Source organism: Mesoplodon bidens (genome assembly GCF_964165515.1).
Source record: "Mesoplodon bidens genome assembly, chromosome: 8".
Lineage (NCBI taxonomy): Eukaryota > Metazoa > Chordata > Mammalia > Artiodactyla > Ziphiidae > Mesoplodon > Mesoplodon bidens.
The window spans coordinates 87,239,330-87,255,929 of record NC_138165.1 but is presented as its reverse complement, the minus strand read 5'-3'; the positions used below and the strand labels follow the sequence as shown (position 1 = coordinate 87,255,929).

At 38.6% G+C, this 16,600-nt stretch overlaps 1 protein-coding gene across 3 annotated transcripts in view; it reads left to right on the top strand.

Annotated features, from left to right (window-relative positions):
- The window catches only part of LANCL1 (LanC like glutathione S-transferase 1), a 44,162-nt gene extending 35,659 nt beyond the window's left edge, over window positions 1–8,503 (top strand). For all 3 annotated transcript variants that reach the window (XM_081242012.1, XM_081242013.1, XM_081242014.1), the window contains exons 7-10: window positions 1,357–1,539; window positions 3,444–3,620; window positions 4,718–4,790; window positions 5,401–8,503. In XM_081242012.1, the coding sequence (XP_081098138.1) occupies window positions 1,357–1,539; window positions 3,444–3,620; window positions 4,718–4,790; window positions 5,401–5,477 (510 nt within the window). In that variant the 3' untranslated portion in view covers window positions 5,478–8,503. The remainder of the gene's footprint in view (window positions 1–1,356; window positions 1,540–3,443; window positions 3,621–4,717; window positions 4,791–5,400) is intronic.
- Window positions 8,504–16,600: the final 8,097 nt, after the last annotated feature.

Sequence of the window (16,600 nt, the reverse complement as noted above, 5' to 3'; positions counted from 1 at the left end):
GGTTATTATTGCTTTTCAATGCAGAGTCACTCTTTGAATGTTAGTGGCAGTAGGAGACCAACTCTTGTATTTATTCTGCACTTCTCAATTCAGAGTTTTATAATTAGGGGTTTTGACAATTCAGACTTAAATTCCTTTACTTTTCTGGCACACTCCCTCGTTGGCTCTCTATTTCCAGAAGTAAATATAGATTCTTGAAAGTTTTCGGGGAAGAAGAAAAACCTTGAAGTTTCAAGGTGAATTAGAATCATACATGTTAATGACTGGATGGCCTCATGACCTTTCTTTGAAGCAGATCATCAGGTGTCTTAACCCTCTGCCTCCATGTGTTGGTTGTAGTAAGAAACCTGGAAACCCAAGTATTGAATTTTCCATTTGCACATAATTATCTGTTTGAAATGATTTAATTTTTAATCCAAAAAGTGCATTCTGGTAGATGCCTATGTCTCAACATAAAACATTATTTTTAGGCCATTTTGGATAACTTCTGCAAGTTTGAGGAGAATCCAGTCATTCAACTCTAGCATTTTAAACTGAGCTTGAACAATATTCTTTGGGTAAAGTGAAATCTAAATGTGCCCTAAAGGACTTCGTTGCGTGTTCAGTACCTGTGAGCGCCTTATGGCTGGTATCTCCTCGTTCCCTGCTGCCTCTGCCTGTGCTTCACAGCACTGCCTCCCTCTCATTCCAGGTGCTCACCCCCTGCCTGGCAAAGACAAGACTGAATTTGGTGTTTAAAGAAGTGTGAGGTGCATTGAATTCAGACCAGGACCAAAAGGAGAAACTAAAAATTGTATCAAAAATGAAGGCTCATATGCCATATGGCAACGAGTCCTATAAATCCATACATTGTTATATCAAAATAACCCTTCATAAGTATCAGTCCCAAATCTTTTGCAGAAAGGCTTAATCTAGAGTCACACCAATTCGGGATCTAGATCCCAGGTCTCCCAACTTGTTAGCATCCTCTCCTATTGGAAATATCACCTATCTCTTCTCTAAATGCAAGTTGTGCCTGGTTTGCCTAATGCATCTCTTTGTGGTCTTTAAAGTGCATTAAAACCTTAGGAAACTTCTCATACACTCACGTTCTTAAGCATTGGCTTTGGAAAATTATTTATATGTGTATAGATAACAATAAATATCGAAAAATAATACGTACATAAGGCTCCAAGTATTAACGGATAGCCTAATTTTAGTTTGGACCAGTAGGTGAAAAAATTGGATGGAATCCAGAACCTCTTAATGACTTTCAGTTCATTTTGGTCATGTTTTCCTTCTTATTTAACTCATCCCTGAGCCTTAGTAAGATCTGTTTGTTTCCGCAGAACTGATAATTCCCTTTCTTGTTTTTAGCCCAGCCTTCAGGTGAGCCATGGGAAGTTACATAGTTTGGTCAAGCCCAGTGTAGACTATGTCTGCCAGCTGAAATTCCCTTCCGGCAATTACCCTCCTTGTGTGGACGATGCTCGGGATCTGCTGGTCCACTGGTGCCACGGTTCTCCTGGGGTCATCTACATGCTCATTCAGGCCTATAAGGTACTGTGAGTTTTCTCATTTTTAGAAATAAATTGGAAAACATAAAATTCTATAATTTAAAATTAGTTTTCTGTATAATTCTTGAACAATATATAGACAAACCAACTGTTGGACCTAAAATCACTTTGCTGTATGGATTATAATTCATTTTCACAGTATCCATCTGTACCACAGCACACATTATTTCATAGAACAGGGGGCTGCTTCACGGACAGGTAGAGTAGCCAAGATTAGCATCAGTGGCAGAGCCAAGATAAATATCCCAGGAGCTCAATTAAAAATAGAAAGAATCTCCTTGGGCATTGTTGGTGGGAATGTAAAATGGTAAAGCTACTGTAGAAAGCAGTTTGGCGGTTCCTCAAAAAATGAAACGCAATTAACATATGATCCAGCAATTCCACTCCTAGGTATATATACCCAAAAGAAGTAAAAACAAGGTTTCAAACAGATACTTGTACACCAGTGTTCCACAGCAGCATTATTCACAGTAGCCAAAGTAGAAACAATCCAAGTGTCCATCAACAGATGAATGGATGGACAAAATATGGTGTATACATACAATGGAATATTATTTAGCCATAAAAAAGAATTAACTTCTGATCCATACTACAACATGCATGAACCTTGTAAACATTATGCCAAGCGAAGTAAGCCAGATCCAAAAGGACAAATACTGGAGGATTCCACTTATATGGTGTGATGGTTAATATGAGGTATCTAGAATAGGCAAATTCATAGAGAGTAGAATAAAAGTTACTAGGGGCTGGGAGGGTGAGACTTATTGCTTAATGGGTACGAAGTTTCTGTTTGGAATGTTGAAAAAGTTTTGGAAATAGATAATGGTGATGGTTATACAACATTGGGAATGTAATTAATACCACTGAATGGTCCACTTTAAATGATTAAGATGGTAACTTTTATATATGTATTTTACCATAATTTAAAAAATCCAAATATCACTTCTAAAAAGCATGCTATGACAGAGCCATAATCAAAGAAGAAAAGTTTTTTCTTTGAGGGGAAAAAAATGGAAGTAAACCAAGATATCTATGTTCATTGGTGCCCGTTCTACCAATTACAAATCTATAGACTCTAAATAGGGACTGGCATCTCATGGTCTAAATAAGCGTTTAGTATATCAAATTTTGCCTTCAGGAAGTTAAATATGATGCACAAACTTTTAAAACTGTCTTATTCTACTTCTGTACTGCAATGAGATATTAAAAATGTCAGGAATTCCCAGGCAGTCCAGTGGTTGGGACTCCATGCTTCCACTCTAGGGGGCACAGGTTCCATCCCTGGTGAGGGAACTAAGATCCCACAAGCCATGCAGTGTGGCCAAAAATAATAATAATAATAATAGTAATATTTTTAAACCTTTGATCAAGATATAGGAGGCCACAATAGATTGTAAAGATGTATTTCTATTTTTCTGAAAAGTATAGTGTTTTATAATCAAATCAGTTTTTGTAATCAATTTGATAAACAGTTTCTTCTCCAGTGTATAAAGAAACTTTCTAGTAGTGAAGGGTATCATTGTTACAGAAAAGACAGTGTTTATTCTTTGGAAATTGACTAATGATAACAGCAAGTTGCAAGTAAATAAGGCAACTTCACCAATAACACCCCCATACACAAACATACATACATATAAAACTTACACCATGCAGACAAGGTCGTGCCCAGTTATGTATTTAAAAACAAAAAAAAAGCTAGTGAATTCTTGTAATTTGTCCCCACCGATATAACACATCTCTCTGTCTCTGAATTCCTACCCTTTCTTGCCGAGGCAACTCCCTGTCTCCTCCCTTATCCTGTCTCCCTTTCTCTCCTATCAGGAAGGAAGGTCAGTGGAGGTTTCTTTTCTATCCCTTGTAATAAAACTATGTCCCTTGACTCTGCAGGTGTTCAAAGAGGAACGGTATCTCAATGATGCCTATCAGTGTGCTGATGTGATCTGGCAGTATGGCTTGCTGAAGAAGGGGTACGGGCTGTGCCACGGCGCTGCAGGGAATGCCTACGCCTTCCTGTCACTGTACAACCTCACGCAGGATGCGAAGTACCTGTACAGGGCCTGTAAGGTAGGAGTCAGAACCGCCGAACAGAACACACCTTTGCCCAGGAGGCTGTAGAAGTGTCTCTAGTTAATCTGATTTAATTCATTTATTTTTTTAAACCATAAGTCTATAGAACAAACACAGTTTAAGAAGAACCTTCAAAAGCTATTCAGTTGGTCATTTGTAGAGATGTGGATGGACCTAGAGAGTGTCATACAGAGTGAAGTAAGTCAGAAAGAGAAAAGCAAATATCATATAATAACGCATATATGTGGAATCTAGAAAAATGGTACAGATGATCGTATTTGCAAGGCAGAAACAGAGACACAGACATAGAGAATAAATGTATGGGTACCAAGGGGGGAAGGGGTGGGGTGGGAGGAATTGGGAGACTGGGATTGACACATATACATTATTGATACTATGCATAAAATAGACAACTGATGGGAACATGCTGTATAGCACAGGGAACTCACCTAATGCACTGTAGTAACCTAAATCGGAGGGAAGTCCAAAAGGGAGGGAATGTCTGTATGTGTATGGCTGATACATTTCGTTGTGCAGTGGAGGCTAACACGACATTGTAAAGCAACCATACTCCAATAAATTTTTTTAAAAAAGGAAAAGAAAAGAAAATGAGAGAAGAGGGCATTGGTGGGGCAGTTCTATAAACAGGACTGCCTTAGTTAGTTATTTAGAACTTTGGACTACCCATGTGTCATTAAATGTTTTGCTGTGGAAGAAAAAATGTTTTAATTAAAAAATAAAATAAAAATTTAAAAAGCTATTCAGTTGAATTAGCTTTTTTTTTTTTTTTTAAAGGACATAAATCTACTCAGCAGCATTTGTGGTGGGGTTGGGAGAGTGCTGGGAGATGTAAGGTGGTTTTGTTCCTTTCTTTCTTCTTTGATAACCTTGGAGATGAGGCTCAGACAGCTCATTAAATTCCTCCCATGCTTCATTCGTACTCTCTTTTAGACCATCCATTTCTCTGCATCAGCCCCTTTCTCTGCCTTGAAGATAGTTTTTGACTTTTCAGAGTAAATGTTAGAGACAATCTCTGTCAACTTTTAGGGGTCTCTAGAAATCAGTTCAGTAATTTAACTTGGTCTCATTTTCAGTTTGCTGAATGGTGCTTGGATTATGGAGAACACGGATGCAGAACACCAGACACCCCCTTCTCCCTCTTTGAAGGTATTGTTCACATGTTACTTATTTGCCTTATAATATCAGCATCTGCTTCTCTGCTTGGTAATTAATGTTTCTTAATTTGAGTTTTGTCAACAAATTAATTTCATAGTTATTTCTTAAACTGCTTCTTTATTTCCTAATACAATAACTCAGTATTAAAAATCAGTTAGCACACAGACCACCATGGACCCAATAGTAGTAGTTATTATGGTGACTACTGTTTATGGAGCCAGGCACATGCTGGGCATTTTGCAGATGTTATCATGAATCATCGCAGCAAAAATATACATTATTTTCCTCGTATCACAGATGAGGTTCCTGAGGCTCAGACAGGTAAATGGGGCCACAGTGAAGGAGCTCACATACGGTAAATGGCAGGGCCGTGCCTTGAACTTGTCTGGCTCCGCTCTCCCTCCTGGCTTCCACCTGGGTGAAGAGGCTGAGCCTCTCACTCGTGATCTTGTCTAATGAGCTGCAACATACATCAACAGGTGCCCACTTCATTTAAATCATTTAAATTAATATCATAATGTTGTTTATGCTACAAAATGAAGCCAGTCTATAATACATCGTCATTTGGTGTAATAACTTGTGCCCCTTTCTTTTCCTTCAGGAATGGCTGGAACGATTTATTTCTTGGCTGACCTCCTAGTGCCCACGAAAGCCAGGTTTCCTGCATTTGAACTGTAAGAGCAAAGTCCCCCCAGTGCAACTCACTGCATGAGCCTTTCTGTGTGTCATACCTGGGCTAAAGCAACAATAGAGTCAAACTGTGTACCTGATTCAGCTGATTTTTTTTTCAGAATATGTCTTTAATTCAGTTCCTTTTTATTATTTACTTTTATTTTAAAATACCCAGGGAAATATAAATTAACTTCAGTTTATCCTAAAGGGAGGACAGGTGATATGTACAGTATTTTGAGGGCATATATGCATATATTTCAGAACTTGGAGGCAGTCGTATTCTTACTAAAGTTTATGAATATAACCATCTGTTACAGTTCTAAAAATGTTTAAAAAAAACTAAATGTAGATAAATACATGCTTATAGCTGGATATTGACCTCCACCTCTTCTCTTTAGTATTTTTTTATGACAGTTTTATGACTTTACTTTTCTGTAAGTGGTTGATTATGAAAGGGGACAAAAATATAACTATATGATTCCAGGACAGAAATTGCAAGAGTTGCCAACTGGGCTAGGGACCTAAACACCCTTTTTCAAATTCACAATGCTTATTTAAGCTAGAGATAAACATACTTTCAAATTTGCCTCTTTTTGTTAGTAGAGCATCCAGGCTCTATAATCCAACATCTTTATCGAAAACTTCTGAAATATGATAGTTGTTATATGAAAATTCTGATTTGAAAGTTATTTCAAGATAAGCTAACAAAAAGTTTGTTTTCTCCAAATAAGCTAGTATGTTTTGGAACTACTTATGTATATTTGTTTCTTCTTTGGAATTAGTGTAAGATCGGGAAATGAGATTTCTGTGTGTAAGTATATTATGACCTAGGATTTGAGTCCACCCTTTCTGACTGACCTTCTAAATTTTGATTTGTGTTTTACTTACTTTGCAATGACTATGCTTTATAAAGCGTTGGCTGCTTGGTACAAGCCATAAGGTATTTTCCTTCCTATCTAACTAGATGTTGATCTTTTCACTAAATAGTAGAGCATTCTACTTGTTTAAAAAGGGGGAGAGGGCTGCTATATTGCAAAATCGCTAAGCTTTCCATAGAAATGCTGGTTCCTGAGAAGGTATTGTCCAGTGACTATTCTTAGAACAAATGGCTTTTGTCTCTTTGCATAGCCTAGGCTTTAACACTCATCCATTTCTGAGCCCTCAGGATCGGGTACTGATATGGTAGGTGAAGGATCCCTGGTGCTTCAAATTCTGTACAAATTGTTTTGACTCATCAGCTCCCATTCCTCCTCCTTCCATTGCTGACTTTCCCAGGCTTGTTTTGTCTTTTCTATGTATTTTGACTGATTTTGAAACATTTTGCAGCTTTTAAGAAAACAGGCTCTAAGAATTTTTAATGTGCCTATTTCACAGCTTTCTCGGTCACAAAAACATGCTATTTTTATTGGAACTTTGAACCATATCCCCACTGAGTATATGTTGGTTCCTGTGGATAGCAATCCCCTATTATTTTCCATTTAGCACCAAAATAGCTAATATTATTGGCAATTGCCTGACCTTTAAAGGCTACTGACAGTAGGATCTAAAACACAGCCCGCTGCTCAGTTCCCAGGATTAGCTTATTCCTCTGTGATTCATGCTAGTCAGGGACAACCCTGTGCCTCTCAGATTTTGAAGTGCTGCTGGCAAGCTGTGTGCAAGCCGTGCCTTTCTCGTGAACATTTCACATGAACAGTGTCAGCGTCCACAGGAAAGCTAATCTGCCTTTGGATGGGTGTCCAGCTTGAAAGAATAGACCCCGTTTGGTTTAGTTAAATGTCTTACTAAACTGTACCTGCACTTTTAGCTACTGTAGTTACTAACCAAGGGAAAAAGAACAAAACACTTTCTCTTAACCAGAGGAGACTGATCACAGTGCTTCACAAACAAACAGCTTAATTAATTTAACCCCAGGAAGACATCAAGGCAGGGAGAAGAACATTTTGAATAAGATTCTTATTCCTATTTGGATTGCTGTTTAGCTACTGCCATCCCTTAACAAATTTATCAGTGCAAACACAATTCAGTTTTCATTTTTTTCTTTAGCTTTTTAAGTTATTAAACTGGCAGGATTTTATATTTGTGCCATTGTTTGTTTTATTTATGTTTAAGAGCTCAGAACGTTTGATAGGATTTTAAACTCAGGCAAAGGCTATAAAACTCAGACTAATACCCTAACACCATTGTAGAAACTGAAACTTTTACACTAGTTTCTTAGTTTTGAAAGGAAGAGGCATCATTTCAGTTCTATTTCTGTTACATCATTTTTCCCTCAGATATTTTTCTTTTTGTTAGAAAACAAAACAAGAAGAAAAACTGCGCAAAACTGCTTCCCAGAAAACTCAGAAGTATCTTTTATCTCCATGTAAAGACTAGGTAGTGAAACCTTAAAACCTTGTCAAGCAGTATTCATTTATCCTGTCGTGTGTTTCTGTGAACTGTCACGATCAGTTATTTACATCAATCCTGTTGGTCCCATCAAGAAATCAGTCTTTAATCCTTAGAGTCATTTGACCCTCTTTCATCTTTGATGTCACTTCCAATTATTTGGCATCAAAAGCCTTCACGGTAGGTAGAGTTTTAGGTAAAAGCGGCCATTTTCTCTCTTATTACAACTTTCCCGCATAACTTGAGAGGTATACTTTGCTCATAAGTCCTCAGGTTAATTGGTGTCTAATCTTATAATGCCCTGCCTCCTCTTGACTGAGTTTGAAATACAAAACGTGAAGAGTAAACATTAATTCATCTACTCCTTTGGCTACTTGAACTCATCTATAATCTTTTGTTATCCATACTCAATTCTGACTTCACCGCTGCTCCCCCTAAATAGGTCAGAGCACCCTACTTCTGTATTGTTAAGCTGTAGAAGAACTGTTTCTCTCCTACAGGTACAAAACAAAGTGGGATATTCAGGGATCCTACGCCAATGTTATGTTGCCATTTATTGGAAAGGGCTGGAATTGTATGTATTTCTGTGTTCCGTAAAGGATTTGACTTAACTGGTTCTCAATAAAATTTTATTAGGACTATTATATATTGTCATGTGCTTCTTGTTTGCTTTGGTTTAAACTTAAGAAACATATTTCTTCAATGGCTTTTTCTTTATGCACTCATTCCCTAGGGTTTGTCCCTGACTTTTTCTTCATTGTTGGGTCAAACAAGGTTTGAAGTACTTCATGAAGGTAAAAATTTATTAGAGGAAAATATTTAAAAATCTGATCATTATAGAATTAGGAAGAATCTACTAGGCTTCAAGCAAAGCAGTATATCAACCAGCTCATACATATGAGAATCCACTCTGAGGTTAGTAACTAAAGGTCTCATTCTAGAAATCGATTTCCCTGCTGACCAGTTCTGAAAGGAACTTTGACTAGAGGGGGAGATTAAATGGGGCATAATTATAAAGTGTATGTGCAGATGTTGGAAATGAGTTCTGCTGAATCACCTGGCATGACTGTACTACTTCTTTTCATGACACAGCTATTTAGTGTCACTTAGCACACCAAAATTCGCCGAATTATAAAATACTTGTTTCCATCCCCATATTACATTTTGTCCCCTGGTACATATGATTAAAATGCCTTTCATTCCCCTTGTCTATTGTTTGAATGACTCACAGTACTAAGGATAAATGCACAGTTATTTTGCTCCTTTGAGTAAAGGTATAGATGATGGCATCACATCTTTAGATGTGGGCAAGGGGGTGTGGAGAGGACAGTGCTCTGTAGAGGCCACCCAGACACTCCAAAGTGATGCTTGCAGCATTCCCCCTAACTCTCCACAAGATTACATTTCAATTGGTAAGGACAGCTAGCTCTGTTCTCAGGTTTACCATTCCCTGGCTCATCTTCCTACCAGAAGAAAAATAATGACAGGCACTTTAAGTTGCACCACAGTTGTAACCTCATGAGCAAACAAAACTTGAAGAAGTAATTCATCTCCTGCGACTCACCTATAGTAATTTAGTTTTTCCTAAACTTTGCATTAGAAAAGGCCTTTGCCTCCCTGCTTCTCATACTCTCTGAATAGAATAATAATTGTTGTGTCATTTCTTCTTTCCCAAGACAGTTCCCACTGTGGATTCAGTGTCATTAAAAGACTCATGTATGCTCTACTCTCATAAGCATCAAAGTGAGAAAAATCTACAAGTCAGTCCCCTGATAATTTGCTTTCGCATTGTGTTTCCCATTCAAATTTGCCCTCTTACTTCTGAAGCTGAGGGTCAACTAACAAGCAAGAGAACACTGGGCTTTTTTACAGTGGAGAGCATGTTGGCTTCACTGGTCCCATTATGTAAGCTTTCCAAACACTATTTTCTAGAAGCCGTGTGCTAGCGCATCCTCTGGGACTTACCTGACGGTTCTGTGAGTAATGGAAGCAAGCAGCAAACACAATAAGCCAAGAGGTGCAATAACGAGGACAGATGAATGGATGGTAGCAGGACTGCCGCTGATAGTCAACCAGTTTAATTTCACATTTCTACATTATGTTAACTCTTCCTCCACATGCCAATTACAACCATGGTGACCTTAAATCTGCAGCTAACGTTCTGTGGGGCACTTAGTCATTATGCAGGGAAAGGCAGGACTCTTGATAAATCAGTTGATAAAGTAGTGTCACAGTTACCTAATGTCTCTTCTCTAATGGAGCTGGGATATTAAGAAAGGTATTTGTAACCAGAAAAACCCTGATACGGCTCACGGTGAAAGTTGGTGGTTAATATTGATTGTTCTCTGAGGATTTGGCATTCAGGAATTAACATCACCCCCTTGCTGGTATTATAATCCAAACTGCTGGCACTGTTTATATGCTGCAGACATGCCATTTTGTTTAATAATGCCATGAGCAATGCTTTAAAACCATTTTATCCCCCAAATTCAATGAACGTGTATGTTGCATGCAAGACGCCTGGCAGGGGATTCTGTGTGCGTAAGATACAGCTCAGAGTCTGGTGAAGAAGACAGGTAAAGAGACAAGCAATTACAAGGAAATGTTTTCTAATATTCCTGTTAACTCCCCAGCTAGTCTTTCCCTTGTTCCACAAACTTCAAGTACATCCAAGTCTCTCCTGTGACCCATGTTTTCTGGCTGTATTTGTAGATACTGGAGTTCAGTACTCCTTCAGAGAGAAGACACTTAAAAGCCACTCAGGCAGTGCAGAAGCACTCAGGAGTTCTTTCATGTGGACCACCTTGGTGATGAGCAAGGTGGAGGGAAATGTGAGAACAAAAAGTCACCTGCCCCCAAAATTACTTGTGCTTAGTTGAACGACTTCTCAAAAACTCCCAGCATTAGGTTAGTTAATGATTTAGGTTAAATCGCTTTCCTTTAGGAACCCTGTAAAGATGCAATTTTTTTTTTACAATTGTATTATGCTTTATTGCTAATTTTGGAGCATAAACGTAGCTGTCTTATTTACCACCCTCTTGGAAATCACTTTATTTTTATTATTTTTTTTGTAGTTTTTTTTTTAACATCTTTACTGGAGTATAATTGCTTTACAATGGTGTGTTAGTTTCTGCTTTATAACAAAGTGAATCAGTTATACATATACATATGTTCCCATATCTCTTCCCTCTTGCATCTCCCTCCCTCCCACCCTCCCTATCCCACCCCTCTAGGTGGTCACAAAGCACTGAGCTGATCTCCCTGTGCTATGCAGCTGCTGACAAAGCGAGAGAGAGGCATGGACATATATACACTACCAAACGTAAAATGCAAATATTTTTGAAGAGATAGTTCATCCATCTGCGATAGCACCTTAGTAAATGGTTCATGACCTACGTAGCAATTAACTTGAAGAACTTTAATCCAAACAATGTTAGTTGTACTGCCAGAATATGATAGGTACTGTCATTTAGCTAAGGATTAGGAAGATAAGGTGATGCATGCTTTCAACAAAAGACTCAAACAAAAGACTGCTGAAATCGGGAGATAAATATAAACAAGTGATTTCAGTGAGATTCGAACCTCATCAGGACTGGCTTTTAGTGAGTAATCAAAGGGGGAAGATAGTGTGTGAGAGTCACGTAAACTTGTTTAAAGAAACACTGCGGTCAGGGCTTCACCACCATCTATGCATACAAATCATTGGGAATCTTGTTAAAATGATTCTAAAATGACAGTGTGATGGGGCCTAGGAGTCTGCATTTCTAACAAGCTCCCAGACGATGCCCATGCTGCTGGCCATAGAGCCTCTGAGTGCCACGGGACTAGATAATGCATCATGAAATCCCGACTCAGTAGAGAAGAAGGAAGTAAATTCAGGAGTTGGCTGATGAGTTGAGAGAATGGACGTTTGTGATCAAAACAGCACATGCACTGGTAGCAAGAGCATGAAAGAGCTGGAATGACTGGAGTCTGATTTCTGATGTGACATGATTCCAAATAATGTCAAGGCAAAGAGTACGGTCTTGAGGTGATCAATATTCTGTGATGGTGACTGTAGCAAGTGAAAGAAATGGACTTGGAACAAGTATGTGTTTATAATTTTAATGGAAAAATTGCCAAGGATTTGGAATCTTTCAATCCAAAGAGTCATAAGCTTCTGGTGATATGAGAATCATGTGGAAGATAATCTGGACTAAATAATTACTTTGAGTCATCTGGAATCAATGCTTGTATGAGGAAAATTAGACCCTTCGGCCCTTTTTAGAATTTAGAAGGAGCCATGATTAGCCAGCCAATTGTTAAAGGTGTTTGAATACAAAAGCAGATCAATCACATTCCTTTCTCCAATTCTTTTTCTTAGCATGTTCTGAGTAGTAAATGTACACCAGAGGTGTCATTTACCCTTACTTGCCATCATCTGTCATTTGCCATGTTTCCTAAATGAGAATTTCATAAAGTGATGGGTCTGTGGTGCCGCAGAGGTCATCTATACGGGGATACTTCAGTGCATAAGAACAGGGCTCAACCAGGAAGCTTAGAAACATCATTAGAAATAGGAAAAACCCATTAATCCTCAACTCCTAAACTGAAAGGCTTATACAAGTGAGCCTGGTCAGATACTCTTGTTCACATAATCGTATTCCCTGCATGTTCTTTACTAGGAATTGATCCAAGATTAGATGACTCACATAACCAATGCATTTTCTACCACTTATTTCAGTGACTGGACAGCATGTTTTATCTTTCACCAGTTCTCACCTGCCCAGTTAAAAATTAGTTTCATTCACACATTATTGAAATGTGTTAAAAGAACCTCTGTAGGTCTGGCTTTGATGGTCTTTTCTTCCGTTTCCTTGAAAAAGCCAAATTTATCATCTTTCTACCTGTCATTTCTTCAAGTTGACCCTTCTGCTGAGTTCCCTAATTCAGTTAATGATGTTACTAACTACCAGGGTGCTCAAGTCAAAAAACGTGAATTAACATTCTCAGACTGTTGGTTTCCAAAGTGCAGTCTCTGGCCCAGCAATGTTAAATAGCATTACCTGGAACTTGTTAGAAATGCAAATTCTAGGACCCAGCAAAGACCAACTAAGTCAGATGTGCTGGTATAGAAAGCAATCTGCTTTAACAACCCCAGGTGATTGTAATCACAGTCAAGTTTGAGAAAAATTAAATTTAAAAATAATGAGGTTAACATTATACTGTAGACATTTAATTTAAAATTTAGTGGTTTTGGTGCTTTGTGACCACCTAGAGGGGTGGGATACGGAGGGTTGAAGGGAGGGAGATGCAAGAGGTAAGAGATATGGGAACATATGTATAACTGATTCACTTTGTTATAAAGCAGAAACTAACACACCATTGTAAAGCAATTATACTCCAATAAAGATGTTAAAAAAAAATTAGTGGTTTCAATTTTCTATTTTCTTGTATTTTAGAACACACACAACTACTGTAGGCCCATGAAAAATACCTAGGCCCAAGGCACTGTGTTATTACCTAATGGGCAAAATGATACTGCTCTGGTTGATTCCCTCCACAAAGATGTTCTTGGAACAATGGGTACCCCATGATTGTCTTGCTGCTGAGAAAGGAAGCACTCTGGATAGAATACTTTCTGAAATAACCTGTTTAGATATATGTCTTCCCCCACCAGACCCTCCACTCCTTCCAAAGGGCCCTGTCCAAGTACTGAACCCACTGTGCATATAAAGAAGGTGACACATAGAGGGCACTCAGAAAGTGCGTGTTTATCAAACTGAATATGGCTCGACCAGCAGGAGAAATGGACTTAGAAGCCTTTTCTTAGGTTTATTACATGCTGATTAATGATCTTATGTTTAACTTAGTTCTGTTTTCTGTTTTGTTTAGTACAGCTTTGCTAGATTGATTTAATAGTTAACAGTCTAGTTAGTAAAACCTGAGTATTAATGAGCTGTAATATAATGAAAAACAAGATTTTGTCCAGCAGATGTCAGTAGAGCTCAGTTTAATAATTTCAACTGTTAATGAACTTAAAAAATTAATGGAGGGGCTTCCCTGGTGGCGCAGTGGTTGAGAGTCCGCCTGCCGATGCAGGGGACACGGGTTCGTGCCCCGGTCTGGGAAGATCCCACATGCCGCAGAGCGGCTAGGCCCGTGAGCCATGGCTGCTGAGCCTGCGCATCCGGAGCCTGTGCTCTGCAAGGGGAGAGGCCACAACAGTGAGAGGCCCGCCTACCACAAAAAAAAAAAAAAAAAAAAAAAAAAAAAAAAAATTAATGGAGATGATGGGAGGGAGAAAATACTTGCAGCCAGAATAGGATTTTTTTTGTTGACATTTGAGGAAATGGTGTCTACGTCAAAAAATCCACACAGTATTTCAGGCATCTTGGAAATGCTGCAAGTATTAACTTTAAAACAAACATGGCCTTAATGGTAAATTTCTTCTACTTCAAAGTTCAAAGCAGTTTAAATTGGACATTAAGTTATTGGGTTTTTTTGTGGGTTTTTTTTGTTTGTTTGTTTTGAGGTACGCGCGCCTCTCACTGTTGTGGCCTCTCCTGCTGCGGAGCACAGGCTCCGGACGCACAGGCTCAGCGGCCATGGCTCACGGGCCCAGCCGCTCCGAGGCATGTGGGATCTTCCCAGACCAGGGCACGAACCCGTGTCCCCTGCATCGGCAGGTGGACTCTCAACCACTGCGCCACCAGGGAAGCCCCTAAGTTATTGTTAACCAGAGCCAAAATCATGAGACACGAAGAGAGTGCAAGGCTCTATATTTAAGATTATATAAATGTGGGTTATGGTGCTGGTTGAGACTCTAAAGGTCAGACTTTATTTCACTTCACTAGTTATGTGGATCACTCTTCTTTCTTGAGAGCAATATTAAGCCATACTCTTATACTTTAAGAAATATAAAGGTCTTTCCATGACTTTACTTAAAAGGAGAGAGGGCAAGGTAAAAGGGAGCCAGAAGTATTGTAGTTTTTTTAATTGAAGGAAAATTCACTTAAAATTCATCAAACCCAAAAGAGACTGATGAAGCCATGACACTGAAAAATTATTATAATTATCATTTGTATTTGTTTATACCTAAGAAAGATCTTTCGAGTGAGCCTTAGAAGGCCTATCTCTAACTAGCATTGTGGCTGGGAATCAGGCCTTCTATCTTTTGGCCTCTCTCTTTCCAGGCTCCTATCCCCTTCCAGCCTCTAGTGTTCTTCTCTCCCCGCTCCAACCACACCTTCCTTTCAGTGCCTTGAGGGCAGATACATGAAATCCTGACGAAGGACTTCTTTGGTGGTCATTACTTAGATGTCTGTCAGGGCTGCCACAGGGATGGGGCAGAGGTATTAGGAGAAGGTGGAGCGAGAGTCCTTCAGGCAGCCTGCCTCACTTTAACTAGGACAGGTCCATTCTAATCCACTGGATGTTATGGTAGCTATTCCTATTTTATTGGCTTATTCTCAGCCAGAAGTAAATGAAATGGATTTCTTGATGCTCAGTCCCCTCCAATACGCATACACACACACACACACACACACACACACAGTCAAACTCAGAGCTCTGTCACGATTTTCTTCATAACCCCCTTTAGTCTCTCCCACCCACAGTCCCACCAAGCCTCAAATTGCCCTAAGAGTCCCTAATGTACCATGCACGACAGATAGGTAATTTTATAAAAATCAACTTCCTCTGCAGCAGCCTAGTTACTGTACTTTTAAATTACCATATCTTAATGGGGAGAAAGGAAGTTTATATTCTCAGCAATATTAGAGGATAAAGAAAGGCAGGAAGCAACTGACTTTTGTTAATAACTTTGCTGGAAAGTGACAAGGCAACATCTGGAATACTTATTACCTATTTGGCATGCCGTTCATCTCCATGGATAAGATTCAACATGACAAGCTCTGTCAAAAGGAAATAAGCTCTATCTAGTTAAATTAGAATGATTAGGGTCATTTAGACAGAGGAAGTTTAATTTGTATGGGTCCAGAAAATTTACACAAACTGGAATAAATACCTAAGCATTTAATCTTCCCTGAAGCTCAATTTAAATTGAAAGAGACGATAACACAAGTCTATAATGAGATGAGACATATTAGAAATTAATCTAACTGTTACTGCACTGTGAGCAATTGGCCCAAGAAATCAAAGAATGTTTCACTTGCAGTTTGTACACACTAATAGAAGAAAACGTTCCGCTACAACTCATTAACCGTTCTATTCTTTTATGAAGCCCTTGAATGGAAACGTGAGCATCCAGAGTGTACTTGAATATTTTTTTGCTGCTCTTTAAAAATTCTCCTACCAAATTGATGCTGCAAAGTAAATGTCAACAGAATTCAATCCTAACCTTACCTTCTACAATGGGGGCATTAACCTTTCTGGTGTCATGGACACCTTTCACAGTCTGTTGAAAGCTATGGATTCCTTCTCAGAATAACATTTTAAATATACAAAATAAAATACATAGGTGTTTTGTTTTAAATATGTAAATAATATTTTGATATGTAGGATTACAAAGGAAATCAACTACATTGAAATACAGATAACAAAGTCATTTTAAATGGGATGTAGTACATGTGCTTCTTTATTAGGACATCTAATAACAAAATCTGGTGATTCATCTAAAAACTAATGTAATATTAAAGCACTGATGAATAGAAATAGCTGCTATCATGTCATATAAAAATACGGGTGATTACTATCAATGATAAAGCCTCAGGTAGTGCAAACACAACTGTGTTTGTTGC